Raw genomic sequence first — 27339 nt, forward strand, 5'->3', positions numbered from 1 at the left:
AAAGTACTTCGGGTAAACCTTCTACAAACTTATGTCATACATTTAAAAACAAAACAAAACAATTAAACTTTAACCAGAAAGTTAGTTGTTTGACTGAAGTCAGAAGTGGCAGAGGAATTTCTGAGGCTGGTGCACCTATCATATAATTTCTCTACATCCTCTACTTTTATACTTGTCCATCAAATCATTCTCAAAGCAAACATCACATTACCTAAAAATGTATATAAACATATTTATTACTCATAACTCATATTATTGTGTTCACTATTGCATTATTTTAAAAAGCCTCAGATGAGTTTTAATATAAATATTTGTCACATACTCTTTGAGTGTTTGAAACAGTCTAATAAACAATCAAACACGCAGTACTGTAGTACTGGATGGTTGGACCCCACGTGAATATAAGGCACAGTGAAACCAAACTATCATACTGACGTCGCTGATCCATCCAATCACATTTCGTCTTACTCTCCTGTCAGCCAATGGCTTGCAGCCGTCGCCGCTGCTAGCTCGTCTCCTCTCAGTGCCGTCAATTCTAAACATGCCCATCATGCTCGTAGTTGTGGGCTTTATCTTCTGTCTTGCGTGTTGATTTTCGTCACGATGAGCAGCCTCTGCAGAGAGGTGATCACCCTCCAGCTCGGACATTACTCCAACTTTGCGGGAACTCACTGGTGGAATTTACAGGTGAGGAGTGCGCGTGCAAGGCTAACGTTAGGCTAGCTGGCTAACGTTAGCTGTGCATGTGTTGTCAAACTTGTGAGCTTGCTGTGAACCGTTAGCTCTGGTTAGTCTCAGTTTGACAGACTGGGACACGAAGTATGGTCAAACTGACCAGCATGGCATTGACCATAAACAGAGGCATAACCGCCAACAGTTGTGTGGCTAAAGCTGCTGAATTAGCAGGTTAGCAAACTGTTACGAGCTTTTCATAAAAAACACTCAGAACTGTTACCTGAGCATTTAGGTCCATAATTTGTTGGTCCAAGATTTAAAGCAAATATTATTATATATAGTCTCCCCATTTTCAAAGGCTCTAGCTCAATTAAAAAGTTTTCGTATTTCAAAACATAAGGTTTATTTTTAATAAATGGATAAAGATCCAAAATTGGACCTCATCAAATGTGTTGTTCTCCCCATCTCCTTTTAGGTGCTCTATATCAAGCTATTCCTTTAGCCACCCTCAGTTGCTGCTTGTTTGTCGGTCTCTCTGCTTTTTGTTTTGTCTTCAGTAGCTAAAAAAAATAAAAATGCTGAATTGGGTTGAAATCATGTGACTGATTTGGTCATGGAGGAATATTTAAGGTTGCTTTTGCAGGATGATTTGGGGTCATTATTCTTTTACACTGTGAAGTGCTGTCTAATAAATTTTCCAGCTTTTGGCTCAACTGAGCAGAAAGTACAGGCCTGTACACATCAGCATCCATCCTGTTACTTTTGTCAAGTCACATCATTAGCGAACACTCATAACCTGGTTCCACTGTCAGCCATATGTGCCCATGCAACAACACTGCCTCTCCCATGTTTGACAGATACTGTGGTATGCTTGGGATGACAATCAGTGTCTCTCCTTCTCCTTACTTTTCTCTTCCAGTGTTCTGGTTCAAGTTGATCTAGGTTTCATCTGTGCAAAGATTTCTTCATTTTTCCCCCCCAGATTTGTGCTCTTTTAAATGTTTTCTGTTGAAGTCTAAACTGGTGTTCTTGTTCGACCATGTAATCAGTGGGTTGCACCTTACTGTCAACCTGTTGTATATACATTCATGAACGGGACTGTTGATTGTTAACAATGATACGTTTGCTTTGTGAATTTCTGTAAGCATTGTTCAATTGCTTTGACCGTGCTAGCAGATAAACAGAGGTGCTCCTCTCTTTGTTTGCAGGATGCATCTTTATCGTACGATCCGGAGTCACCGCCAGGTGAGATCCAGAGCGATGTCGTGTTTCGTGAAGGACAGACTCCGGGCGGCCACGTCACCTACACACCACGACTCATTGCCATGGATCTCAAAGGTAACTTGCTTTTAGAAATACTGGAAACTTTGTGTCTTTACTTTGTCCAGTTTACTGACTGAAATATAATATGTTAGCATTAATTTAGAGCACTTGTTACAAAGTTGTTGTTTTTTTTGGTTTTTTTTGGTGAATTCTGACCGTCTTTCTCTCATTCTGTAACAGGAAGTCTTCGTACTCTGCGACAGGAGGGAAGTTTGTACGATGCAGGCAAGGACACGTCTGCTCTCACATGGTAAACAAGACCCTTTCTATTTGTTTTCTGCCTGGTATAACAAATTTTATTTGTGTTGTTTTCTGGTTTCAACACTGTCACATGTTTTGTTTTTTTTGTTTTTTGGTCTGTTTATTTGTTTACATATGGATATTTATCTACATTTAAATCTATTTATCTATAGGACAAATCAAATCCTATAGCATATCCCTTTTTTACCCTGTGGTGATAAAAGGAATGAGTATTTGTAGTCACCCCACTGGGCAGGTGGTATGGACACTTTGTGAATACGATGACATGAAAATGAGCCAATGTAGGACTTTGTAATTGATACCATAGGTGAATCTGCTAGGAGGCTAAGGGGTTGCACTGACAATCGCCATTATTCTTAACTAATCCATTTAGTACATGCACTGGTCCTAAGACTGTTCATATTTAGTGTATATACTGAAAACTTTTTTTTTTTTAAATTTGGCAGGGATGGAAGTATCACTATGCACGAAGAAAGTCCTCCTGCAAAGAACTCCTTCCTTGAAGACCTTGATAAGTTGGATGTGAGTATTTCAAGTAGAAATGAAAACTAACACAAAGAGATTTTCACAACAAACACACACATTACAGTTATAGTCGGGTCGAAGCGTGTCATGCCCTGGACTGCTTGAAGGGACTCGCATACATGCGTGTCATCACTGACTGCGACCAGGTTACAGATCACCGTTGCTTTCTCTCTTTGTAAAAATCCCTATAAGTAAGTAATAAATAAGGACGCACTGCTGTGTGTCATAGCTTCCCAAATTAATCCACAGAATGCAATAAGTGATGAAACTGGCTGTGCGAGAGCAAATTTCCAGAAAAAAAATAGCTCAATAGAGACGTCTCCAAAGAGTTGAGCCCGTCATTCTGTTCTTTGTGTGTAGAAAGGGGAGATACTCGCAGAGGCTGATTTTCCCTCCAGCTCCCAGCCTCAGTGCTCAGGTATGAAAACCTCTCAACCAAACGTGCATGAAATAACAAGTTTCTGTACCAAAATTATCACATGAGCTTAAAAAAAAACCAATCTCTCCCAGCAGCAAGGTCACTGAGTGTGGATACAGTGAACAGCCACCTGGCTAGAGTACAGAAGAGCTACAGGCTGGAGTGCAGCGTGAAGGTGTGGTCTGACTTCCTCAGGATCCACCTGCACCCTCGGACCATCTCGGTCATCCACCAGTACAACCACGATGGGTAAGGCGGGTGCAACATTACCTGTAGTTTGTTGATGCTTCTTACTTTGAACCTCTAAAGGAGTCAGAGCCATAACTTCAACATAAAAACTGCAGGTGCAGAATTTCCTGTCACATCTCATCGAAACAGCTTAAAATGTTTGGGAAATGTTCCCAATATTTTCCAAACCTCATTATGCAAACTGTTGTATGTTGTCATCAAATAAGTTTCTCCAGATCTAGATTATTATGACAGAGAAAACTTTTTATATATTAGACCACAAAATAAGAGTGGAAGGCCCTCACCTGCGTTTCACCACTAGATGTCAGCCTTCCCTCACAATCAGGATTAAAACTGATTGTTCTCTGTGGGTCAGTATGGAAGAAAAGGCAGAAAATGTATAAACAAGTTTATTATACAACTTCACGTATCCAATCTGTCATTTTTTTGTTTTATTAAAGTAATTAGATGAAACATGAATACTTTAGAATAAAATTAAAGAACATTCAGTTAGTTTTCTAAATTAATTCTATTCTTAAATTCTTAAATTGGTTGACAGAATGAAATAAAGATCTAAAACATACCCACAACTGCTTCTCCACCACACTTAAAAAGGCTTCTTGAGACTTGCTGACTTACAGTTATGAGGTATTTAAACTGAGTGCTTTATATTTGCTTTTATGGGCGTTCAGAGAGGCTCACCGTCTGGAGGCTTTCGGCCAGGGCGAGTCTCTCCTCCAGGGGTCGGTGCTCGAGGAGCTGGAGGACAGGCTGCACTTCTTTGTGGAGGAGTGCGATTACCTTCAGGTAACTCTTCCATTTCACTCTCCCCTATAATTAGAAATATTTTTTTGTACTGTAAGACCTTTAAAAAGGTGCTAATCAAAGTTTACTTGTACACCATTTCGTATCTGCCATCTTCTTGCATATCTCTTTGTGCTTCCTCAATCCTTTTTTTCCTTTCAGGGCTTCCAGGTGCTGTGCGACTTGGCTGATGGCTTTGCAGGTCTGGGGTCGAAGGTCACTGAGCTGCTTCACGACTCTTACGGAGGAAGGGGCATCCTAACCTGGGGGTTGTTACCCGTCAGTCACCCAGATTCAGTGAGTGTCTCTTTCTTTAAAAGCAAATGTTTTGTAACGCGGCTTCTTTATTTATATTTGTTGTCTCTGTTTGAACAGACGCCAGTGAAGGATCTCTACCGCCTGCTGAACTGCACTTTAGGGATGGTACACATGGCCAGTCACAGTTCTTTGTTCTGCCCGTTGACCTTGCGAGGTGGTCTGGGAAGACGACCGTCCTCTCCCACGACGTTCACCCACCTCAGTTATGATGTGAGACTGGCTGCAGTACTATTATTGTGTCCTTTGGTCAACAAGCAATTATTTTAAGACCTTGTACCGACTTATTTTATGTTCTATCCAAATGTAAGCACTCAAACTTTAAACTTTGGCACAGCTCTGATTAAAGAGATAATTCAACTCATAGAAACACAGTTTATATGTGCAGGTATGCAGGATTATATATAAACATGTATCTGTCTGTCTTCTGTGCCAGCCCTCACTGTGGTACCACTCCAGTTCTGTCCTGGCTTTGGCATTGGACACCCTTACTGCACCTTACAGGCTGAGAAATAACAGCGTCCCCATGTGGCAGTTGGCAGATGACTTGGCTGTATCAGGGAGGAAGGTATTTAACAATTGTTCGTTTATTTGGGGGTTTTTTTCCTCCCCCTTCAGCAAATATTATTTTATTTTTTTAATCAAGTCATGAAAGGAACCAGCTCGAAGCTCTATAGGTATATAAAGGACATGAAGTCTCACAAGCTAGCTGGATGTTGCAGCTAGGTTATTTATCTGTGGAGATGCCTGAGATTATGGTAACCAATGTTTAAATCACAGGTCGTGGCTGCTTATGGTGCCGTCCCCTTTCCCATGATGCACGGCTCCTCTCTCCCTGACGCCCTGAGCACATACACCGACGTACTGCCGTGGAGGCCTCTGTCTGGGTGCGCTGAAGCAGGAGACGGCCGATGCTACGGCCAGTGGGCGACGCTCAAAGGCTTCGAAGGCCAGAAACTCATCAGGTCAGAATGAAGTTATTGAGTCAGTTATATTCTACTCTGACTCTTTAGTTTAAGTTTGCTTCTGCCCCTACGAAATTACCACTGACCTTCTTCATCTGTGATAGCTGGTGTGTGATAGACCCCAGCCTCAGAGCTTGTTCCTGTGCTGCATTGATTAGTGCCTTTCTCCACTCTGGTGGATATCTCCCCCCTGAACGTTGTCCTGGGTCCCCCTTACCGTAGCATTCATATTTATCTCTCTCTCTCATGTCCAACTCTTCATACTGGAGGCTTATTTAGCATTAGGGGTCTAGCCTAGGACCCTTACTGCATACAGGCGCCTCAGCAGGGTACCTGATAACAGGTGTTGTCCAGCTCTTCATACTGGAAACCCGTTCTTGGATGTCTGCCACTGTGATGGTTACTGGACTCTCTTCGGGGAGGTTGCTCTGGTGTCTTTATGCTAATGACTTTAGGTTAAACTTCAGCTAAGGTTGTGAATGACAGTTTTGTCAACATTTTTGAATAAACAACTTGCTCCCCCCCCTTTATTCTCTTTTCACCAGCTCGCTGGCTGCAGGAACTAAACCGCCCACTCCTCTGCACAGTCTCCACAGCGGAGAGGACGTCCTGGCTTCCTACATCAGATCCTTCTATCCTTCAGCTCCTCTGTGAGTCTCTGCACTGACACGTGACACTTGCTATTTCTTTTTTTTTCCTAACAAATTCTCATCTCTCACCCTTGCTCTCTCCATCATCTTGTCATCCCTGTCTCAGGGCTCTGCAGCTGGTTTCTACTCCCAGTGAGCTGGCACCACCTTTCCCGCAGATATTCAGTCAATCCCTCGGTGCTCAGGGCTTCCTGGAGGGCCAGCCGCCCCCGCCTGGCAGTGAGTGTTTTTCTGTTTTTGTCTGTGTGTAACGCAGAGCCGTTCTATTATAGGTTTTCATGAATGATCTTTCTCTGCAGGTACGCCCCGTGTCATCTCCTCCGTACCCGTCATGACTTCCCTCCAGTCGGGTCCTGCGCTCGACCCCTGGCTCTCCGAGCTGCATCGCGGTGTGAGTGCTTTCGACATCCGCCGTGTTGCCCCCAGCTTCCTTTCTCAAGGGCCTGAAGTGTCAGACTACCAGGAGGCCCTGGAGCAGCTGCGCCTGCTGGCCCGGTGTTACAGAGACGACAGCAGAGGCGTGATGCGCTCTTCCTCCGAGGAAGAGGACGATGACTGAAGTTGGCTAGCACGACTTGTATCTGCCTGCTTTGTTTACCAGCCTGCATGCTGTCAGCCTGATGCAGGGAGATAGAGGAGCTGTGCTCTGCTGTGTGAAAGGATGAGGACTGAAGTAATGGGTGACAGAAAAGAGGAAGTTCTGCCCATGTAGTTTGTAATTCAATGACTGTTCATATGTAATTAAAAGTATTTTATACAAAATGCACATCATAGGACTGTATTTACATAAAGACGTAGCTTTCACCACAGGGTGCATAGATTGTAGCATTCACAGCTCTCAGAGCAAAGAAAGGGACTCTTTGTTTGTTTGTTTGTTTGTTTTCTGCGGCCTCAAATGAACAGTAAACTGTTGAACATGCTTTGGGGTTTTTGTAATTTGTCCAAAGCAGAATCAACTAATTTGGGGTTTAATGGGACATTTAGTATCCTCGGCCAAGTCTGCCTGTTTGTGCTGCAAACCTTTCATAGAACATCATAAAAAATTAAAAATTCCCCCTCAAAGGAAAACATAAGACCAAGGAAATAATGAATGCATTCACACTGGGCGCCTTAATCACATGACAGCAGATGTTGATGTGAGTCTTCTGTGTTAAAACCACAATTTGCTTTAGATGGGATTACAAAAAGCACATCTTAGACACTTGTTTAATGCATTTCATGACAAAAATATAAATTGCCATGGTTGTAATAACATTTAAAAATGGAATAAAGAGCCTATAAAGTTAAACACAAATATTTGTAATGCTTATCATCTGGTTCATGCTGGATCAATAATCCAGCGCAAGTCCTGCCTTTAATAAAGCTTTCTGTGATTTAGGTCAAACTAAAGTATTAAAAAATGTAAATGACTAATATGGACTGAATTGTGGTGAAACTTAAATTATTTAATAAAGTTTAATCTTTATAGAAAAATATTTTCTCCACACCAGAACTTGATAAGAAAGGTTTATTGCTGCTGTTGTGTGGTCAGCTCTGGTCCAATTCAAGTTAGATTTAATGATTCAAGCAGTTCAAAGAATAATACATGGATCTCCCTCTGGTTATAAAACCAGTCAGCAGCAGTCTGCTGTAGCCAACTCCTGGGAGAGAGATTTATAGAGAATGTGCGTTTATCTGATTGGTCAAAACTATTGAGAAGCGGCCGTTGTTTACGTAGCAAAGTTCTGCTCTTCCTCTCCTCCCTCAGCTGCAGCTTCACATTGGGATGGACCGATACACCTGCCTCCCTCCCTCTAACCTGTTATCTAGTTTTCTGCATCTGAGGCAACATCTGTGAGGGCTTTTGTTTCTTGACCTTGCTCTGGTTCACGCACACAGCCTTCTGCCACACATGCACAAGCAACTTGATCATGGGAATCTATAACTTTTGTTTTGAGTGCTCAGTAGTGCAAATAACTATTAAACTGATCTAAAATTAATTACAGTCCCCATACCATTTGGCAGCACAGATCTTGTAAACCAAACCCTTCTAGTCCTCACACCCCAACGTTGAGAATCTGTCACTGAACATATCCAAACTTTATGCCATAAAATGGAAAATATTCTTATGATCCGAGTCACCTCAGTTTTTCCTTCTATGAACTCTGATAATTCTTAGTGTATTCTCAAACACTCTCTTTCCTGTGTGCGAAGAGTATTTATTTAGCCAGCTCCTGTTATGGCTCACATGCAGATACACATTGGAAACCTAAGGAAAACTGACTTGACCAATTCTGCCAGCAGCTATAGTTTAACTCAGGGATGTCAGCCAAAGGGTAGACGGAGTGGATGGCTTTGTAAGATGTGAAACACACAAAGTAAAAATTGGGACTTTGTACTGCATGTTTTCTTCTTCTGACATCATGGATAAAATCAGAGCCTAAGGACTAAATTGTTGTTTCAGCGATCTTACTGACAAATTACAGTTCTACCTTCAAAGTAAGTCTTAGACAAATGATTAAATATTAAGTGTATCGTGAATCATGTCATCCAAGGAATCACAGTAACAGGGTTCTTTGATTTATCCTACTTAAATTTCTGTCACGTGGAAAACAGGTGGCTTGAATCAGTTTTATAAATTTAAATGTAATATTAAGCTTGGCGTGAATAAAAATGTACCCACTAATTGTTTATTAGACGAAAACGTGTAATCAGCTGAGTTTGAGAGGAATTTACGTTATGAAACTGAAGCCTGCCAGCAGTCAAACCAGCCTTTTACTTTACAAAACACATCTTTGGCTTTTTAAAAACAGATAAAACTGCCTTATGAGTTGTTGTTGTTGTTGTTTTGTTTTTTTTAAATTAATCCTATGTTAACATAGGATAACAAAACAAACAAAAAAAAAAAAAAACATTTTCTAAAAACTGTTCCAACTGTTTTCTGAGCAAACAAAGAAACACAAACTCACCCCAGTGATATTTACACCATCATGCAAAAAAAATAAAAAAATAAATAAAAGAGCCAACCTGCTTCCCTCACACACCGAATTTATTACCAACATAAACATGACTAACAAGTCCAGAACAAGCTTTTTTTTTTTTTTTTAATGTGAAACAAAGATTACAAGGATTTCACAAAAGTGGGGAAGGTGTTCCCAACCAGCATATCGACAAAAACAGTATGCTTCTACATTTGATTAAAAAAGGCTAAGACAAATACCATACCTTCGCTTGAACTTATAAAACTGACATTGCACCCTGTTGTTATTGTTACAAACACCACTAATGAAAACGTATGTTGGTAAAGGGCAAATGAAATGGAGTAGCATGTGCATAAGAGACATCGAGCATGAGCGCCTGGTATTCTACAGCTACTTATCAAAAAACAGGAGGTGAGGATAGTGTTGTCGGGCACGGGGAATGTAAATAGAGGGCAGGAGGGAGACACTGGGAGGAGGGCTTGTGACAAACAGTCCAAAATCTGAACTAAGAGCGGGAACGGGAACGAGAACGAGACTGGGAGCGGGATTTAGAGCGGGACTCCGATCTGGAGGCGGAGCGGGAACGGGAGCGGGCTTTGGCAGGTGAGGGGGAACGGGATTTGGACTTTGATTTAGACCTGGCTCTGGATTTGGACTCCTCAGGAGACTGAGAACGGGAACGAGAACGAGAGCGTGAGCCTCGCTCAGGCTCGCCGCCCTCGTCATCGCTCTTGGGCTCCTCCCGGCCCTTTGAGACAGATTTCCTTGACTGATCCTTAGCTCCAGATGCAGAACGAGATCTAGAGCGAGACCTGGAGCGAGAACGAGAGCGAGACCTGGACCTGGACTCCCCCTTCTTGCCCTTTTTCCCCTCTTTCTTGCTCTTTTTACTCTTGGGGCTGCGGCTCCGGCTGCGATCCTTGTTCTTCTGAGCGCCGTTGCTGCGCTCCTCCTCCTCCTTCTTGCCCTTTCCCTTATTCTTCTTGCTACGAGATCGGCTGCGGGAGCGAGAAGCAGCTCTGTGGACAAAAGACAAACCAAGTCTTATTGCACCAACCCATCCACCAAAATTCTCATTAACATAAAGCACTGAACAGCTGGGTAAAATTACTAGAATTTTAGGGGTTTTTCTAAGGTCTGTTTTCTCTGTTTCGATGTTCCGCAACACAAAAATGGAATGATTGTGAGCAGCTTTAAAAGCATCTGAGAGACATAATTTAAACAGAAATTTCTACATCCTGTCTGAAGACAGTAAAGAGAAAGTACGTAGTCTTCATGCTTTTTAAAGGCCACCATACAAAAAAAATAAATAAAAGACTTCTTGCCCTATAGAAGTCTACAGTAAGACAGCCCTCAGCGCTAACCTCAGTAAACACTTATGATCAATTTATGCGCTCAGTCATATTTAGTAACTAAGAATCAGAAATCACAAATGAGGATTATTCAGGATCTGCTCATCCTTTGTTATTGTTAATGACAAAGGATTAGCCAGGCAGCATGCAGTCCTAATTGCAGTTGCAGTCCTGAAAACGCTCCGTTTGCAGCTAAGCACGACTTTACAAACCAATGCGCGATGTCATCGTCTTATGACAAAGACTGAAAGTTTGACCTGAAGATTTATTTACATTTTTGTACATGTATTATTAAACCCATTATGCATTCCTTATTTTTATATATACACCCACGATTTCAGTAACGGATGGTCATATTTAAACAAAGTCTGTATTAATGAAGTCAGGATAGAAGTAAACGCAACCCCTTATTTTCAGCTAGCTTTCCTCTACAGTGAGAACGAGAGATCTATCCTAATATGGCAATCTCAGTCTCACGGCTCTGGCTGTGAGCACAGGAGCTATAACGGCTTCTTACAGACAGGATGAAGTAATAAGTCACAACAAAGAGGATAAGAAAGAAAGATAAGCCTTGATTTGAATCATGCAAAGTAACTCTAGTAGAGTCTACGAATATGAAAGCTATAAATGAGCGTAACACGTTTCCTGTAACATACTTATAAAAACAAATGAACTGAACTGGATACAAAGTCTCAAGCTGTCTCAAGGCAGCTAGTGAGAGGACAAATCGATCGAACATCTATCAGTTTCTGGACAAAACAGCAAAATAAAGTTTTTCTCACCTGGAGCGGGAGCGGCTGCGACTGCTGCTCTCACTGCGGCTGCGGCTCTTACGAGACCTGCGGCTCCTGGAGCGAGACCTGACAAAATATTATACCATTTATCGATCTTGGATCCGACTGCAGCAGCATGCAATTCCTAATATAATACCAAACAACAGTGCCTTTTTTACCTGGAACGGCTGCGGCTACGAGAATACGAGCGGCGGCGCCTGGCACCAGGACGGTCCTCAATGAGCCGGATCTTTCTGCCGTTCACCTCTGTGCCGTCGAGCTTCTCCAGGGCCCTCTTCATATCAGAGTAGAGCCTGAACTCGATCACCCCCTCATTCTTCCGGCCCTTGTGGGTGTCAGCGTAAGTCACTTCACCCGCCTGCCTCATGTAGTCCTACCAAGGAGAGGAAACAGATGAGATCATGAGAATGTGTCCACTGGAGGCTCTGACCAAACTGCATGTAAATATTTTACATAAAATCCATGAGAGCTTCTGAATCATGGATTCATATTACATCTTCCCTTATGGACAACCTGATCAGAATGGGTGTGTTGTGCTTTATGAATGTTTATATAATCATGTGGCCACAATAAAAACAAAAATCAAAATCTAATGCAACGTTCTTAAAGTTGGGTAAAATAAGGAAAAAAAATTTTTTTAAAAAAGAAAAAGACGGGGAAAATCTCACTATGGGAAATGTTAAAACGCTGAAATAATGGTTCACTTCAATTTTTTTTTTTTTTTTAAAATCAGGACTGTAAGCCTTACTTCCTTCACAATAAGTATTTAATATGAGAGAGGAGGGTGAATTAAGCAAAAACATACCTTTAAGTCTTGCCAGCTACAGCGGCTGGAAAGATTCTCAACAATAAGCCGATAATCTGTCCGTATAGGTGGACCATATCTGTCTCTTCCTCCCCAGCGTCCATATCCACCTTTCAGGGTAACAAGGAAACAGAAGGAACAATGAGGACTGGAAAGCAACCGGGATGGTGCAGTCATACTAAACTTCCAGCTACACACTATTAAAATATATCAATAATCTCTTGGGAAAGAAAACAAAATAGGGAAAAAGCAAAAAGGCTGAAAAAAAGAGAAAAAGCTATTAATTCCTAAAAAGACCCTAATTATTTCTTTCTATTAGTCTTTCTTTAAATTTTTAAGCCAACAAGAAGAAAAAAAAAACCCTATGGATATTAAATTTTGGTTGATGCTCAACAGGCCTATTTTAATAAGAAAAAAGAAAAGAAAAAAGCAATAAAAATCAAATTAATAACTGAAGGAGGAAGTACTTACGTTGAACTAAATCAAGTGTCTAATCTATCCTATCTAAAAACATTTCACTGATACAAAACATGTTGTTTTTTTTCAGGCACCTATAAGAGCTGAACCCACATCTGTTCCTAACCCCATGGCATCCTCACCACCCGGCCTGGGCCTAATGGGAAAAGCGGTCTTCATTCACAATGGCTCCCTTTTTTGGTCTGCCCAGGGGCCCAGAATGGTCAAACCACACTCTTGGAAAGGGGGGACACCATGGCCAGCAATAGGGGCAGGCAGTCAGCAAAGGACTCTTTCAATTAAAACATTGAGGTTCTTTGTTAAATCTTTACCTTTAAATTGACAATCACTTTAAATGAAATAAAAACGGAATAAGACATCAATAGATTACAAGATATTTGACAGTCAAATAGTTACTCTACAATGCTCAATCAATACATTTATACTGTTTTAATTAGTAAGCCAATTCCTGCATCATCACACATTCACATGTATTGTTAGTTTCAAATCCATCACATGGAAACCCAAGATATTTGAAGAAGTCATTGGTGGCTCTGGTGCACACAGATTTAATCACGTTACGACACCTCCTCCCACGCCTGCTGTTCTTTTCTGAGTAGAAGCTGTGAAGTGATGTATAGCAAAGCAATTCAAAACCAAATTACTGCTCTATCCAGAAACTCAGATGTACTCGCAGGCTAAGAGACCACTAGAAACCTAGAAGGCTCACTCAAGCCAGAACAATAGTGAAATGTGGACGGGTGGGAGTGTCTCAACGACCAAAACAAAGAAAATGAGGTCAGCGGCTTAGCAGGAATAATTCCCCTTTGGTTCTCAAAGAACGATCTAGAGGTATCGGGGATACACCTACCAGACACAAGGACCAGATATTGGTCAAATCCTGATTTGAAAAGCTTAATCAGTCCGTGATAACATGCCAAATTGTGGTTAAACTGTTAAATGTTCACTTTAGACAGCAGAGCAGCGCCATTTTCTTTCTTAGGTTCCACCTTGCCTGTTTCCAGCTTTCCATCACAGAAAGAAAGATGCCGCCATCTGTCAGGGACTGCATCGCAGAAGCAACTGTTAAGTAGTACATGAGTAAGATTTCCCCAATTCAAAAACACCACTAGAAACCAGGAATGCTCATTGAGATTGCAACAAAGGTGAACTGTGATGAAACTACTGTGAAGGTGTGACCCAGAAACGAAAATTGAATTAATAGAGAACAAACCAGCTTCACCTCACTCCACCCAATTCTAAGAACCAGCTACAGAAAAACCACCTCTGTCAGTTTCCACCATGAAATTATGATATAAACTGAATGCACTTTAGCCACCAAGGACCAGTTCTGCCCCCCATGAAATTTAAGAATTCCCTGAAATAAATGAGATTTCTTATAAATTATTATTCACGTGAAATACGGGAAATACACCGCTGGACACTTACTCCGCCCTCCTCCTCCTCCACCTCCTCCACCACCTCCTCCTCCACCACCACCACCACCACCATAGCCTCCATCACGACGTGGTCCCCTGGTGTGCTCCACAATGACCCTCTCTCCACACAGCTCTTTGCCGTTTAGGTCATATACTGCATCATCAGCATCACGGGGGTCGTCGAATTCAACGAACCCATACCTGCAGATGGAAATGAAACATGTTTAAATAAAAAGAAGAAAGGACTTTACAGCAGAGTTGCAGCAATGTAACAAGTTTACTGATGGCAGCAGGTAACTGAGCAGGATAAATTATTATTGTCCTTTAAATTAGGGCTGCTCGATTATGGCAAAAATGATAATCACGATTATTTTCACTGAAATTGAGATCACGATTATTTGACGATATTTATTTAACCCTTTAAGACCTACTATAGAACCAAGTCCACCAGAGCTTATATTATTTTTTTTACATGCTGTAGTGCCATTTGTGGGAGCATTTCAAGTTGCTATACATCAATACAACTGTTATAGCCCATATTTTAATAATATGTATGCATTAAGTCCATAGTAATTACATAAATTGCAAAAAAGTGCAATAAACTACAAAAAAAATTGAAAATCGCTTTTGTTTTGTTTACATATATTTCTACTTGGAGAAATTTAAGAGGCTTATCCCTCAAAACTTTAAATACAATAAAGTTGCAAAAAATAGTTTCCCACCACAGGAAATTTATTTTGAGTGTCTTCATAGTTTTATTTTGGAGATACAGCAATTTTTATATACTGCAGGAAAAACAAAAAACAATCCTATGATGCAAATTTGCAAAGAAAACAGCATGTGCATCATTTCACTGTGGGAAGTGTTACGAACAGCTGATAGGAACGGCAAAGCTGTTTCTGGAATATTATGTTTTTGTTCCTGCAAGCGCTTTTTATGCAATTTTTGCAAAGCTATATGTGGAACGAAACCGTGACCGAGGACAAGCTGATGGCATCAGATGCAAGTACAACTCCTCCGGTTTCATATGCAAAACAAATTATTGCGCTAGCTTACATGGTTCAGGTTCTACAGGGATTTAAAAATAGTTACGCAAAACGGAGCGTGCTGCTCTGACCGGCTTTAAAGGGTTAACAATGACTTTAAAAAATAATATAAAATAGTGTGCAACACCACTGAAGTTTTTTTTTTTAACTCTCTTTTCAACCAACGGCAGTCACTCTCCAAATAACTTCTGCTTAGCTTTCCGAGCTTCCCTCGGGTCCTCTTAATCAGCGGTCTCCAACCTTTTTTGCGCCACGGACGGTTTATGCCCGACAATATTTTCACGGACCGGCCTTTAAGGTGTCGCGGATAAATGAGGGAGGGGCTAATAATCGGCTCAGTCATTTTTAATGATCGTTGAAAGCCCAGATCGTAATCGTGATTAAAATTCGATTAATTGAGCAGCCCTACTTTAAATCCAACATTTTACATCTTTTACTGTTATCTGTGTTTTATGATATAATACTTTATGCAAATTTTACTTAAGTTTTGCTCCTGTTTAGTTTTTTTTTTACTGACAAGTTGTGTGTGTGTGTGTTGTTTTTTTTTTTTAACTTGGATGATTTATTTTATTTTAGTAATATAAATTTTAACCTTTTTCCTATTGTTTTTTTCTAAACATTTTCATGTTATCAAGCTTTTTATATGTTTTTTTATGTTTTTATATATTATTATTGAATTACTACATTTTATTAAGCTATTCGACTTCCTTGAACCAATTTTTTATTATACCTCTCATTTAATATTGTTGGCTGTTGTAACGCATAAATTTCTCAATACACCATTTTACTTCCTCAAATGTGAACAAATACAAATTTTTGTTGTGCATTTTTGTAAATTTTATATCTCAGCCATCAGTGGGTATTTTTCCACAGCTTTGTGACACATACAGACCTAAGTAATCGAACTTTACAGACTATTCAATCATATTATAGAGACAATAAAACCATCCGGTTGGAGCCTTAGATTTTAGCGGCCCTACACGTTAATTTGTTCAGATTAGCGCCAGTACGACTGCAAAGAGATATTTAACGTAAAGGAAGGCTATGCATACGGTTGAAACTATTCCCCCTACAGTTTCATATTGCGTTAAAAATATAACGGTGGGTGAAGTTACAGCTGCAGCAGACCGTTTGCTTGTAATGCACACAGTCGCCTTTGACTTTGCCACGTCCAACATTAGCTCGCTAGCGATTTGGCGCTAACGCAAACAATAACCAACAATAAAGATGGGAAAATTTAGCTTAACCTTTACATCCTTTACATCGATAAAACAAGCACTCGTGTAAAACGAAGGCGTACTTTAGGGAAAAAAAACACGCGTAATAACGGGAAAAGCGAAATTTGGTGTAGAGTAGCTATATTAGCATTAGCAAGTCTGACCCGCTTTGGATTCAACAAGGCCGTACGCGGCCCTTCAAGCACCAATTTCCATGTTAAACACGATTAATTCACAGCATCGTTACCCGTTTTTCAAGTCGACTTCGAGTATCTTCCCGTAGCCTTTAAAGAACCTCTCTACGTCCTTCTCTCTGGCTCTGTAGCTCAACCTTCCGATATACACCCGCGACATGCTGCTGCCTCTTCCGAGCGTGCTGCCGAAACGACAAACCCGACAACAACCAAGCGGCTACAGCGCAGGCGTGAGACTGCCGCCATACATAAGGCCCTCCTTTGATATGATAGGCCACGACTAAAAGGGGGGTTGTCTTAGTTTTTTTAACTTTAGTTTTTAGAAAATATATCGTGCGATTAGGCGATTTTAAGAATGAATGAAAATAACTTTTTACAGTTAGACCAGAGCCACCGTTGGATAGGAGTTTCCATTCCTAGTTATCACAGACATTGTGGGGTTATTATTGAACCAGAACTATTTGTGCGAATGTCTATCTCAGTTTTTGTGTGCATATTAAAATCTGTGTGTGACTATTCAGATCACTGTGTATGTAATCGGATTTCTAAGTACGCAAATAAATCCACAAGCATACACAGCTATGACAAGCTTTGTTTAAAACACTGAAACTATCGGGTGCAATTCACGCAAAGGTACAACAGTGGGAGATCGGCCAGTTAAGGATTTGCGACAAGACGCACTCCTTGATGGCACCGGACTACAAACAACAAATAGACATTAAAAGCGTAGTTAAACAACTACAGAAACTTTGTGAGAGTGTATAAGAAACAAGTATTTTTTGTGGCCCAAGAGTACTGCAATTAGGAGGCCGTTGCTGGAAATTCTCTGAAACTTCTAGCCTCATGCCTGAAATAAAAATGGCGAATGTCGGAAAGCGGTGCTCTGACTGTTGTGATGCGTTTAAAACCTGCATGAGCGGCGGTGGGCGTGGCCAACAATCACACAAACACACCCGTTCTTCTCTTTGGAAGTATTTTTTAGTTTTTAAACGTAATTTATTTGTCTTGGGGCGTAACATTAATTTACTGGAGCTCAAAATGTCAAACCCTCTGCAACTTCTCTTCATCGTGGTGAAGAAGACTGTGGAGCCACTTTGGGAGGAAAATAACGGTACACGACGTTAGCTGAAGGTTAGCTTCTCAGAAACAGGTAGCTCGAGTGGACAGCTAGCTGCTGAGAGAGGGAGGCTCAGCCATGGAGCCCGGAACTTTTTCAAAGTACTCCTGGACCGACTTCGTCTTCTCCGTGATCGGAGTGTGCACTTTTCTCGTAGACTGGGGCTCCGATGTTTGGGTGGCCACTGAGTTTTACTGCCGAGGAGACTTCTTCTGGTTCGGAGTCCTGGTTGGCCTCATGGTCCTGTCGTCCGTCGTGGTCCAGATGTTCAGTTGGTTCTGGTTCAAGTACGACCGAGAGCTGCCGGGCTTCAGCGCACAGACTGGAGCGAAAAGCGTGCTCTTCGGGGACAGAGTGAAGTTGTCTTGCCTGCTGCATGTTCTACAACTGGGCTTCCTCTTTAGGTAAACCCGCAGGTGCTTTAACGCAGAGTTCCCAACTCTCAGCTGTCACCGTAAGGAGAAGACTAAATGGCAGGATTTTCTGGAAGTGTGGCATGGTTAAAGCAGTTTTATTTTAGCTTTAACACTAGGTTTTTCATGTTTGAACAGCAACAGTGCACAGTCCATAAATTTAAAACTGAAATAAATTTTTAATTTGATAAACATCGGGGTAATGCAGCTGCTTGATTGTTCGGATGCGCGTCTTCTCCTTTTGAGTTTAAGACTCGTATTAAAACATATTTATTTGCTGAAGCCTCTGGCACCTTTTGAAAGGTTGGCTCTATTTTTCTGTTTTCTCTAATTCTCTATTTTTTTTTTTTAATGTTTGATTTTATTTTCTGTTTATGCTATTTTATATGTACAGCACTTTGTGAACCCCGGTTTATTTTAAAGTGCTTTATGAATAAAGGTGTTATGGTATAGTAGTACCTGTTTTGAACATTTTAAAGTTTGGCACTGATAAATAAACTCAGGGTGCTAATAATTTAAAACAGTAAAACATCCCGGGTTTTAGCTTTAGGAACTAAGTAAATGTAAAACACATCTGTTAAATGTTAGTAAGGTCATTTCATGTAATCACTCCGAATTCATCACTGAATCTGTTTCTCAATAAGTGTTTCAACAGCAGCTAAGGCCTCTGCCTGTTTGTTGTGAAAGTTTCCTTAGCATAGCTTTTTCACTTTCTTTATTTTCTAATCAAAAATGAAACCATATATTTTTCTTTAAAACACCTCAAGCCATGTACAAATGTCAGTGTCAGGTGTGGTAAGTTGTAAATCCAGTAAGTCTGAGCACAACTGACTGCATAAAAATGAACTAATGAGGTATGAAAAGCTCAGTCACACTGTTTTTGACCTCTCCTAATGAATCACACCCGATTATTTCCATGAGTTTGGTTTGTTCATTGCTGTGTCATTTTCTCACGCTGCTCTCCCATCCGCACTCAGACACATCTCCGCCATACGTCAGGGCTTTAGAGTCTGGTGGAGGAAAGAGGAAGGGTCAGAGTATGCTGTTTACCTGACACATGACCTGAGCATGCTCCGTCTTATCGAGACCTTCTGTGAGAGCGCACCTCAGCTCACCCTGATGATCCACGTCATACTTCGCACCAACAAGGCCAGGACAGTTCAGTGTGAGTTCTCTCTCTGTGAACAGCAAGCAAACATCACAGTTGTGCACTTGTTCACTTCCTCTTGGTTTGACTTCTGTTTTTCAGTTGTAAGTATTGCTGCTTCAACCACCTCCATAGCCTGGATGGTAGTGGACTACCACCGCTGCCTGCGTGCCTTCCTCATAGACAAAGCCAAGCAGGGATGGGGGTCCTCCTTAATCTATTTCCTGTGGAATCTGCTGCTAATCGCTCCACGGGTGGTGGCACTCGCCCTGTTCTCCTCTGTCCTTCCTGGATACATCGCCGCCCATTTTCTGATGCTGTGGTTCGTCTTTGTGCTGTGGGCGTGGCAACAGAGGACAAACTTCATGGACAGCGTGGGTGGGGAGTGGCTGTACCGGTCCACCGTGGGGCTCATCTGGTACTTCAGCTGGTTTAACGTGGCTGAGGGTCAGACCCGTGGCAGGAGTCTAATCTACCATTCCTTCATGACCATAGATGGGGTGATCCTGCTGGTGACCTGGTGGTGCTACAGAGACCTGGTCCAGACTGATGCGTTCGTCCTCCCACTTCTCATCTCTCTACCTCTCACTTACCTCCTGGGGCTGCTTTTTAAAACTCTGTACTACTGCTGTTTCCACCCTAAACTGTGGAGACCTCTGGGGAGGGAGCCCGGACTGCCCAGTGATCTGCCTGATGCAGAAGTGTCCTTTAGAGACTTTTCCATCCAGGACAGCACCCTGTCCTCTACACTTGTCAACAAACGCATGGCCTGCCACGCCACTAATTTTTACACAGATCAAAGAGTCCTCCGAAACCCTCACGGCACAAACGGTGCCGAGCCCCCTCATCTGTGATGTTTGGCTTTTTACTGAATGAAGCATCTGTTTCTGTTTCTCAGATTTGTGCTGCAGTTTTTTTCTGCAGGCTTAGTGCACTAAAATAGTTTTCCAATGTGCACTAAAACTCTGAAGTTTTCCCAGCCAAAGTGCACTTAAGAACATAAATGATTGACAAATTAAGATCAGACATTAGCTGGTCTCCAACTTGTAGCTTCATAGTCCAATGTGCACATAGGACAATATCACCTCTGCAAATGCGAATATTCCCACTAGTGCAAACATGTCTGAAGTGAACCATTCCCTTCTGTGGCTTCAAAGTACAGATTCTAAAATCGTACATGAAACAAGAAACTTGCAATAATAAACTTGTATTTACACTAAGTGTACTTTTACGTTCAAGCATAAACATACAGACAGTGTTTATATTGTAATAAAGGGGATTTCTGGATACATTTTTAACTGAAGTGTCAAATGAAATACCTGATGAGCACTCAGCTCAGTCCAGTGTTTACACAAAGATGCTCCCACAGTGGCTTCTTACAACCACAAATACTGTACTGTAACTATACAAACACTAGTCAGCCACAACATTAACACCACTTGCCTAATTATGTGTACATCCTCTCATGCTGTCAAAGCCTCTCAGACCTGCTGGGTTACCAACACAGGAGCTGTGAGAGCGTTTGATGGTTGGTAGGTTTATGGGTGTTCTCAGCAAATACAAAATCTGCTAAAGGTTTTAGTGTTGTGGCTAATGTATAAATTACGTTTGAAAAAAAATTGCATACAGGTTTAATTTTTAATTCTGTTTGAAGCAGGAATCGTTTGATAAGCTCAACCAAATCTGTTTGTGTGCTTTTTAATTGTGTTTTATTACTCCAGCCTGTTAGTAGCCTAAAGATTACTGTAAAGTGTGAGCAGAAAGACAGTTTTTCTATATAGGTGTTATAGTTCAGTTCACTTTAGGATTTCTAGAAATAGATTTAGAATAGAATTGTATTTATTCAGTATGTAATTATAAAAACTAAGCTATAAATGGTTTAATAAAGAGACTTGGTTAAAGAGTAAAATAAAAACAGCAATCTTACATTTGTACATTGTTTCTAGTGGGTTTTCTTTTTTACTAAAAGTGTGGGAGATCTGGATTTTCCCTCTAAATTGGAATTTGTTTTTGAAACACTGCAAAACTTATTTCTGAGGTTTTAAATTACCTTTGTTATCGTGTGTGTGTTTTATTTTATCTTGTTAGAGTTGCTGCTGGAACCTTTTTGAATGTAAATTTCACTGTAAGTTCGTTCGTTCATAGTTTCTTTTCAAAAGCTGGTCAAGTGTTTTAAATCCACTAGCTTGGTTTCTACTTTTTTCTTTTGTGTTGTAAAGCGAGTTCAGCTAACCTGCTGATTTGTCACAGACACGAATGTTTTAGATATTTCTCTGCATTTAGCTGCCAAATCTAGTGTTATTGTCGCTCATCCATCCACTATCTGTTTAGCTTGTTCAAATATGTCATGTGCCAAGATACTTTTACTTTAGTATACATGCAGAGCTGAAAGCACATCCTTCTCTCAGCTTTTTCAGTAAACCTGCCTCCACATCATCATTTACATCATTTACTATATGTTGAAACTCTGTTCTGTAAAAGAGTTGATAGTGTTTGGAGCCACTTTTTGGCATGCTGTCAGCTGGTATGAAAAGTTAAGGGGATTACTTCCTGTTAAACATTTACCTCATCTGTCCCGTGCAATTATTAAAGTAGTACCTAAGTTAAGTCACTTCTTTTTGTTTTTGTGTCTTTCTGCAAACCCAGATTACAAGCATCCGCACATCTTTTTACTGTAAGTCATTGGCTTACAGTAAAAAGATCTGGGCTTCCCCTTTAGGTAAACCAGCGGGTGCATTAATGCAGGGCTCCCACCTCACAGCTGTCAACCTGTGCCAGGTAAGGAGAAGACTAAAGGGCAGGATTTCTGGATGATGCTTAAAATATCCAGAAAGGAATTTCAGTTTCAGTCTTTCTGACAGTCATCCAAAGACGATGTTTACTGTTAACGGGATATTCGCCAGCAGGAGGTGTGTATGTGTGTGAATTAACACAATGTGCCTTTAAGATAAGTTTCAGGACACGGGCTGGTTGGTAGGAGGGGTTTTGAAACTCTCAAATCTTGAGCTTACTTTTGTTATCTGTCTATATAAGTTGTCTTTCAGCTCATGCATCACATGCAGCTGTGTTAGAGGCACGCAGAGAGACGGGTGAACATGTCAGGCACTCAGGCTAACTTTAAATACTCCTGCTGGGACTTCCTCTTCACTTGTGTGGGCCTGCCGCTGTACCTGGTTGACATAGGGCTGTATATATGGACCGCTGTGTCCTTCTATAAGGAAAAGGCCTACGTGTGCCTTGCTGTTCTGCTGTTTCTGCTCCTGGTCTCGTCACTGCTCACTCAGGCTTACAGCTGGCTTTGGTATAGCTATGACAAGTTCAGGATGAAGACAAAGGTCGAGGGCTGGCCTACCAAGAGGCTGCTCAAACTGTTGCATGTTTTCCAGCTGGGCATCTACTTCAGGTAGTATTAAATTAATAAAGCGTGTTTAAAGTGCCTGTAGTGCAAGAACTCCATCAGGTTTGTGCATTAAACCACAAGAGTACAGATTTCATCATCTGTAGTGCTGTGGTTCTGTCAGTTTCATTTTATCTTATTTTTGAACTATTATGTGAAAATCAGAATTTATAACTTCCCGAATTCCCGAGTCATGCTTTAATTTTCTCTGTTTCACAAGATAAGCTACATTTTGTTTTCTTTCCTTCACTGTGTGTCGGGCAAACTGATTTCATTTGCTCACTTGCTTCCATAACAAGAATGCTTTCAGGAAAATTCAACTAGGCGTGTTTGACATTTGGATTTGCTTTACCTGGTTGTGACTCATTTATTATATTTTGGCTCTCAGGCACGCAGGAGTCCTGGAAAAGGCTGTAGAAAGCTTCCGCACAAAGCTCCCTGACCCTGAGGGTGTAGCTGTGTTTCTGAGCCAAGATCTGAGCATGTTGCGAATCGTAGAGACGTTTTCAGAGAGCGCCCCGCAGCTCACACTCATGCTCACCATCATTCTGCAGCAGGGCCATCTGGATCCTGTTACAGGTACAGTTTATTACTCGAGTTAAAGTCATGTATGTTTTGGGCAGAAATAGTGACACTGTAAAATAAATTCTTAATGAAAAACTAAATGGGGAGGCTCATTGCTACTTTAAAGTAAGTTTAAAGTCTTCAGATTATCAAAGATCAGCTCACCCATATTCACTTCAACTAAGCCGAAAGTATTTTTATGCTAGCAGTGTACTTTCTTAGACATAGAGTATGCACTTTTTGTACACAGTACAAATACAATATGCACAATACAAAAGTATTCAGCCACAGATCTTTGATCTCAGTGCCACCGTGTACAAAATAATTAAGGTAGCTAGCCACGCTGTCAAAAACATTTTTAAAAGAATGCTTTGTTCTAAAGAGCTCACTCAATTCAAGTGTGGTGCTGTAATATCAAGCCATAGTTCAGTAACCATTCAGTTTGTGAAATGTCTCCCCTCCCAGATATTCCTTTATCATCTGTAAGTGAAATTACTCCAACCTCAGTGTTTAGGAACCTCAGCAACCTGGACAGGAAGTGGCAGACCACATAAAGTTACACAACAGGGTCACCACGCGCTGAAACATTTTCCGGCGCTCGGCTAAAAGATTCAAAAACAAAGCCATGTTTATTGTACTTACATGTTTTTGTTTAAAGTATTATTCCTGATTAATTTCTGCCACATGCACAAAAATCTGATAAGAGTGAGAGACCAAAAACATGTATTTGGCCTAGAACGATTAGCCTAATCCAAACAAATACAGACACATGTTCTTCTGTGCCACAGTTTAAAAAAAAAAACTTTTTAAAAAAAGTAATGTAATTTGTGTCCTTTGTAACTCCAGCTACCGATCACATGCATATCAAAAAATTTCTTGTGCAGGAAAATCCCTAACCATTAAAAGGAACAATGCTTGAAGAGGAACCCAAGACAGGTCATTGCCTTCCACATGACCCTCACAGAATCAGCTGATTTCCTTGTATAAGAACTCTGGCATATTTGTTGAAATCATGCAAAACTTTACCTTCACACTACAAATGCTTTGTGAGTTACAGGCTGGTGAAGTACACGGGAGTGGTTTTAAAGGTGATGTTGTTGATCTTCGATAACTCTTAAATACAGGCGATATCCACGTGAATTATTCAGCGCTGAAAAACATGTTTGAGCTCAAATCAATTTTACACCCACTTCAAATGTTACAAATTGAAAACAGATTTTTTTAAATAACCACTAATCTAATGGCATAAACCAGTGTTTCAATCACAAACCTGGACCAGTTTAATATCGGTGATGCTTGGGATGCATGGGATCCTTGTTCTTCTTCCTGATCATTCAGTTGGGAAAACTTAACAAAGTGCTTTTCAGGTTATTTTTATGTGAGTGATGGGGCCTGATCCAAACAGTTCTACCATATCAAAGGTCTGATTTTTATCTGCATTTTGAAGCCAACATTTTCAAATGTGTTTTTTCAGACCTAAAATTTTCATATGTGACTCTGTTGAAAACTGAGGCCTATGCTAGACTTTTGCACTTTTGCACAACCTGAACCTAAAATTTCTCTAAATATACCAAAGTTATGATACATTAAAAGTCTGCTGATTCTGGGACCAGGTTTGCTTGTCGTTATGTGGAGTGGCACACTTCACAACATTTTTCTTTGCTTGTTCTGACGCTGCCTCTCGTTCTCCCTCAGTTCTAAAAGCCGTCGGCTCAGCCTCAGCTATCGCCTTCACTGTGACGGCCTACCATCGCTCGCTGCGCTCCTTCCTGCCTGCCAAAGAAAACCAGAAGATAACCTCATCAGTCATCTACTTCATCTGGAACCTGGTTCTCATCTCTTCTCGTCTCACTGCTCTCGCTCTTTTCGCCTCCGTGCTGCCCTGCTTCATCTTTGCCCACTTCATCTGCTCTTGGTTGGTTTTATTCTTCTTCGCTTGGCGATCCAAGACGGACTTCATGGAAAGTCCTTGTGGAGAATGGCTTTATCGAGCCACTGTTGGCATCATTTGGTATTTCGACTGGTTTAATGTGGCCGAGGGGAAGACACGGTACAGGACTGTGCTCTATCACGGGTATATACTGACTGATATTTGCATCCTCTGTGCTGTGTGGTGCTGGAAGATGAGCACAGATCCTCCTGATTTTGTGATAGAGCCCATGCACGCTTTAATCACAGGTGCCTGTGTTATTGCAGTTTACGTCCTCGGTCTAATACTTAAAATTATTTATTATAAAGTCTTCCATCCAAACCCTGACAAAGATGAGCTTAAAGGGGCCAGCACAAAGCAGCAACCTGAAGGTGAAGTGGGACTTTGTATGTTTGCAGCCGCAGCAAACGTGGCAGCTCATCATCCGCCCGCCCCATCAGCACACTGCAATAAAAGAATGAGGAAGCTGGCCGAGAACTTTTACTCCTGATGTGCACTTGATATCCATGGGACGACTGGAAAGAGACCGAGTCATGTAGAATGTTTTATTTGAGATCACTTGGCTGTGTTTTCTAGGACTCTGACCTTTTGTCTGTTTTTGCCACAGATATAATGTCTCAAGGCATTACTCATCTTAATGTGGAGATGAATTTGAATATGCACTTTCTGCTGTGCATTAAATCATTTCACTGTGTGTCAAAACATTTCAACATATCAGTCGTAAATTAAAGGGTAAACGAGGTGGAAAATGAGAGGCTTTAATTATTAAATCTGTAATAAATAATTGTTGTTTACATGTGAAGAGATCCCTTTTCAAAGGCTCTTTCACTGGATCATCTTTTCTAAAGAATGTAACAGGTTAAAATTATTGTCAGCAGTGACTGAGTCTGCCATCCCTCCTCCCAGACAAGAAGGTTTCTACGAATGTCAACGTAATCAGTCTCACTGTGCTTAGCACTGGATTAAGTTGCTTCTACCATAAACTGAGGAGGCGTGTCAACAAAAAATAGATATTTATAGCATTTTTTCCTCTTCACACAGTTAGCTGGTAGATGGCAGGCGTCTGACTGTGGGGTAACCTGCTGTATATGTCTTGTTGCCACATCAACATGTGGACATGCAATGAAAATATTCCTTACCCATGTGAGTAAAGGGGCTCTGTAGCTTCATGATTAGTGTGCGTTTGTTCCGGTTTTTCTTACTTCACTTTGATTTGTGCACGGCTGCAGGTGAGGCTGACACAGCGGAGCTCAATGAGCTCATCACACCTCCACTGCATATGACGTGTCGGGACCTGAGGTTGTGTTGTTGTGTGTGTGTGTGTGTGTGTGTGTTGTTACGAGTTCAAAAATTGGGGATGAACACAAGAGGAAAAACCACAATAACAACACTGGTCCGGCCGGGTTAAGTCAAACGATGATTTTAATGGTCACACATGTGGGAGATGGACACTGTATGCAGACAGCCTCAGATCTCAAAATGGTGGAGCATTGATCAAACTCTTATAGCCTCTGGTGCCCCCACCTTACCACAAAAGCCTAAACATTCACATGCTTTCTCTCACACGGCGCCTAAGCTACGACCTTAGCTCCCTGTTTATCTGCTCCTGCTGAGATGGGGCAGAAAACTCCAGCATGTTCTGTTCTCTTCTAATCAGACAAATAAGGCGATGACTCTCTGCAAACAGTATTTCTTATAACATCATAAAACAATATCATTCATCCACAATAAATCAGCAGTCTAATGTAATGCAAATCAGTTTAACTAATGCAATAGTTATCAGCTTCTTCTAATTCAGGAGAATAATGCAAACTAAGACTACATAATAATTCACAATCTTTAATTAGGGGCATAACATGGCATAAAATAATATTATAATCTGACAGTGTGTGTGTGTGTGTGTGTGTGTGTGTGTGTGTGTGTGTGTGTGTGTGTGTGTGTGTGTGTGTGTGTGTGTGTGTAGCCGGCAGCTGAAAAGCTCTGGCCGAGAGTTCCTGGACATCCAAGCCAAATGTTTATCACTTGAAGAATCAGACTCCTTTTGAACATTATGTTGATGCTAAGTATGTATGTAAATATGGTGTCTGCAGAACTGCTGCTGATGTGTCAAGATGATAAGCGAGCATCCGGCAGTGACAGGAAGTACCTGCTGGGAAGACGAAGACAATGTTCTTTTTAAACTGTGTTAAACGTTATTGTGGTTTTGATCTGACCTATGTATGAAATGGATCTGACGTTGAGGGGGCGTCATTAAATTTAAGCCCTGATGGTATAAAATATATGTTTATGCTTTGATTAAGTCGAAGATCATCAATTGCTGTCTGCGTACGCAGTGATCTTCCCA

The 27339-nt window shown here is 41.1% G+C and overlaps 4 protein-coding genes across 5 annotated transcripts; 3 read left to right on the forward strand and 1 right to left on the reverse strand.

Annotated features, from left to right (window-relative positions):
* The first annotated feature begins 443 nt into the window (after positions 1 to 443).
* msto1 (misato mitochondrial distribution and morphology regulator 1) lies at positions 444 to 7452 on the forward strand. Its single transcript, XM_026156815.1, has 14 exons — positions 444 to 687; positions 1884 to 2013; positions 2179 to 2248; positions 2706 to 2781; positions 3145 to 3202; positions 3298 to 3451; positions 4123 to 4237; positions 4397 to 4531; positions 4610 to 4762; positions 4986 to 5117; positions 5330 to 5514; positions 6060 to 6164; positions 6271 to 6383; positions 6464 to 7452. The coding sequence occupies exons 1-14, from the start codon at positions 604 to 606 to the stop codon at positions 6721 to 6723; spliced, it is 1770 nt and encodes a 589-aa protein (XP_026012600.1). The 5' UTR covers positions 444 to 603; the 3' UTR covers positions 6724 to 7452.
* Positions 7453 to 9174: 1722 nt separating this feature from the next.
* On the reverse strand, positions 9175 to 16664 carry srsf4 (serine and arginine rich splicing factor 4). 2 transcript variants are annotated; one of them, XM_026156837.1, is made up of 6 exons: positions 16481 to 16664; positions 13981 to 14171; positions 12076 to 12185; positions 11429 to 11643; positions 11259 to 11336; positions 9175 to 10143 (listed from the first exon to the last, which is right to left on the reverse strand). In XM_026156837.1, the coding sequence occupies exons 1-6, from the start codon at positions 16585 to 16587 to the stop codon at positions 9630 to 9632; spliced, it is 1215 nt and encodes a 404-aa protein (XP_026012622.1). In that variant the 5' UTR covers positions 16588 to 16664; the 3' UTR covers positions 9175 to 9629. The 2 variants fall into 2 exon arrangements, with proteins under 2 accessions (XP_026012622.1, XP_026012623.1); XM_026156838.1 differs by lacking the exons at positions 13981 to 14171; positions 16481 to 16664 and adding an exon at positions 12627 to 13974.
* A 556-nt stretch (positions 16665 to 17220) lies between these two features.
* Positions 17221 to 21715, forward strand: LOC113014953 (XK-related protein 8-like). The gene is made up of 3 exons (XM_026156833.1): positions 17221 to 17948; positions 18935 to 19122; positions 19207 to 21715. The coding sequence occupies exons 1-3, from the start codon at positions 17623 to 17625 to the stop codon at positions 19956 to 19958; spliced, it is 1266 nt and encodes a 421-aa protein (XP_026012618.1). The 5' UTR covers positions 17221 to 17622; the 3' UTR covers positions 19959 to 21715.
* Positions 21716 to 21914: 199 nt separating this feature from the next.
* On the forward strand, positions 21915 to 26173 carry LOC113014955 (XK-related protein 8-like). The gene is made up of 3 exons (XM_026156836.1): positions 21915 to 22507; positions 22890 to 23080; positions 24761 to 26173. Exons 1-3 carry the CDS (start codon positions 22200 to 22202, stop codon positions 25483 to 25485), a joined length of 1224 nt encoding a protein of 407 aa, XP_026012621.1. The 5' UTR covers positions 21915 to 22199; the 3' UTR covers positions 25486 to 26173.
* Positions 26174 to 27339: the final 1166 nt, after the last annotated feature.

The sequence above is a fragment of the Astatotilapia calliptera genome, chromosome 22 (assembly GCF_900246225.1).
Source record: "Astatotilapia calliptera chromosome 22, fAstCal1.2, whole genome shotgun sequence".
In the NCBI taxonomy this organism is placed as follows: Eukaryota; Metazoa; Chordata; class Actinopteri; order Cichliformes; family Cichlidae; genus Astatotilapia; species Astatotilapia calliptera.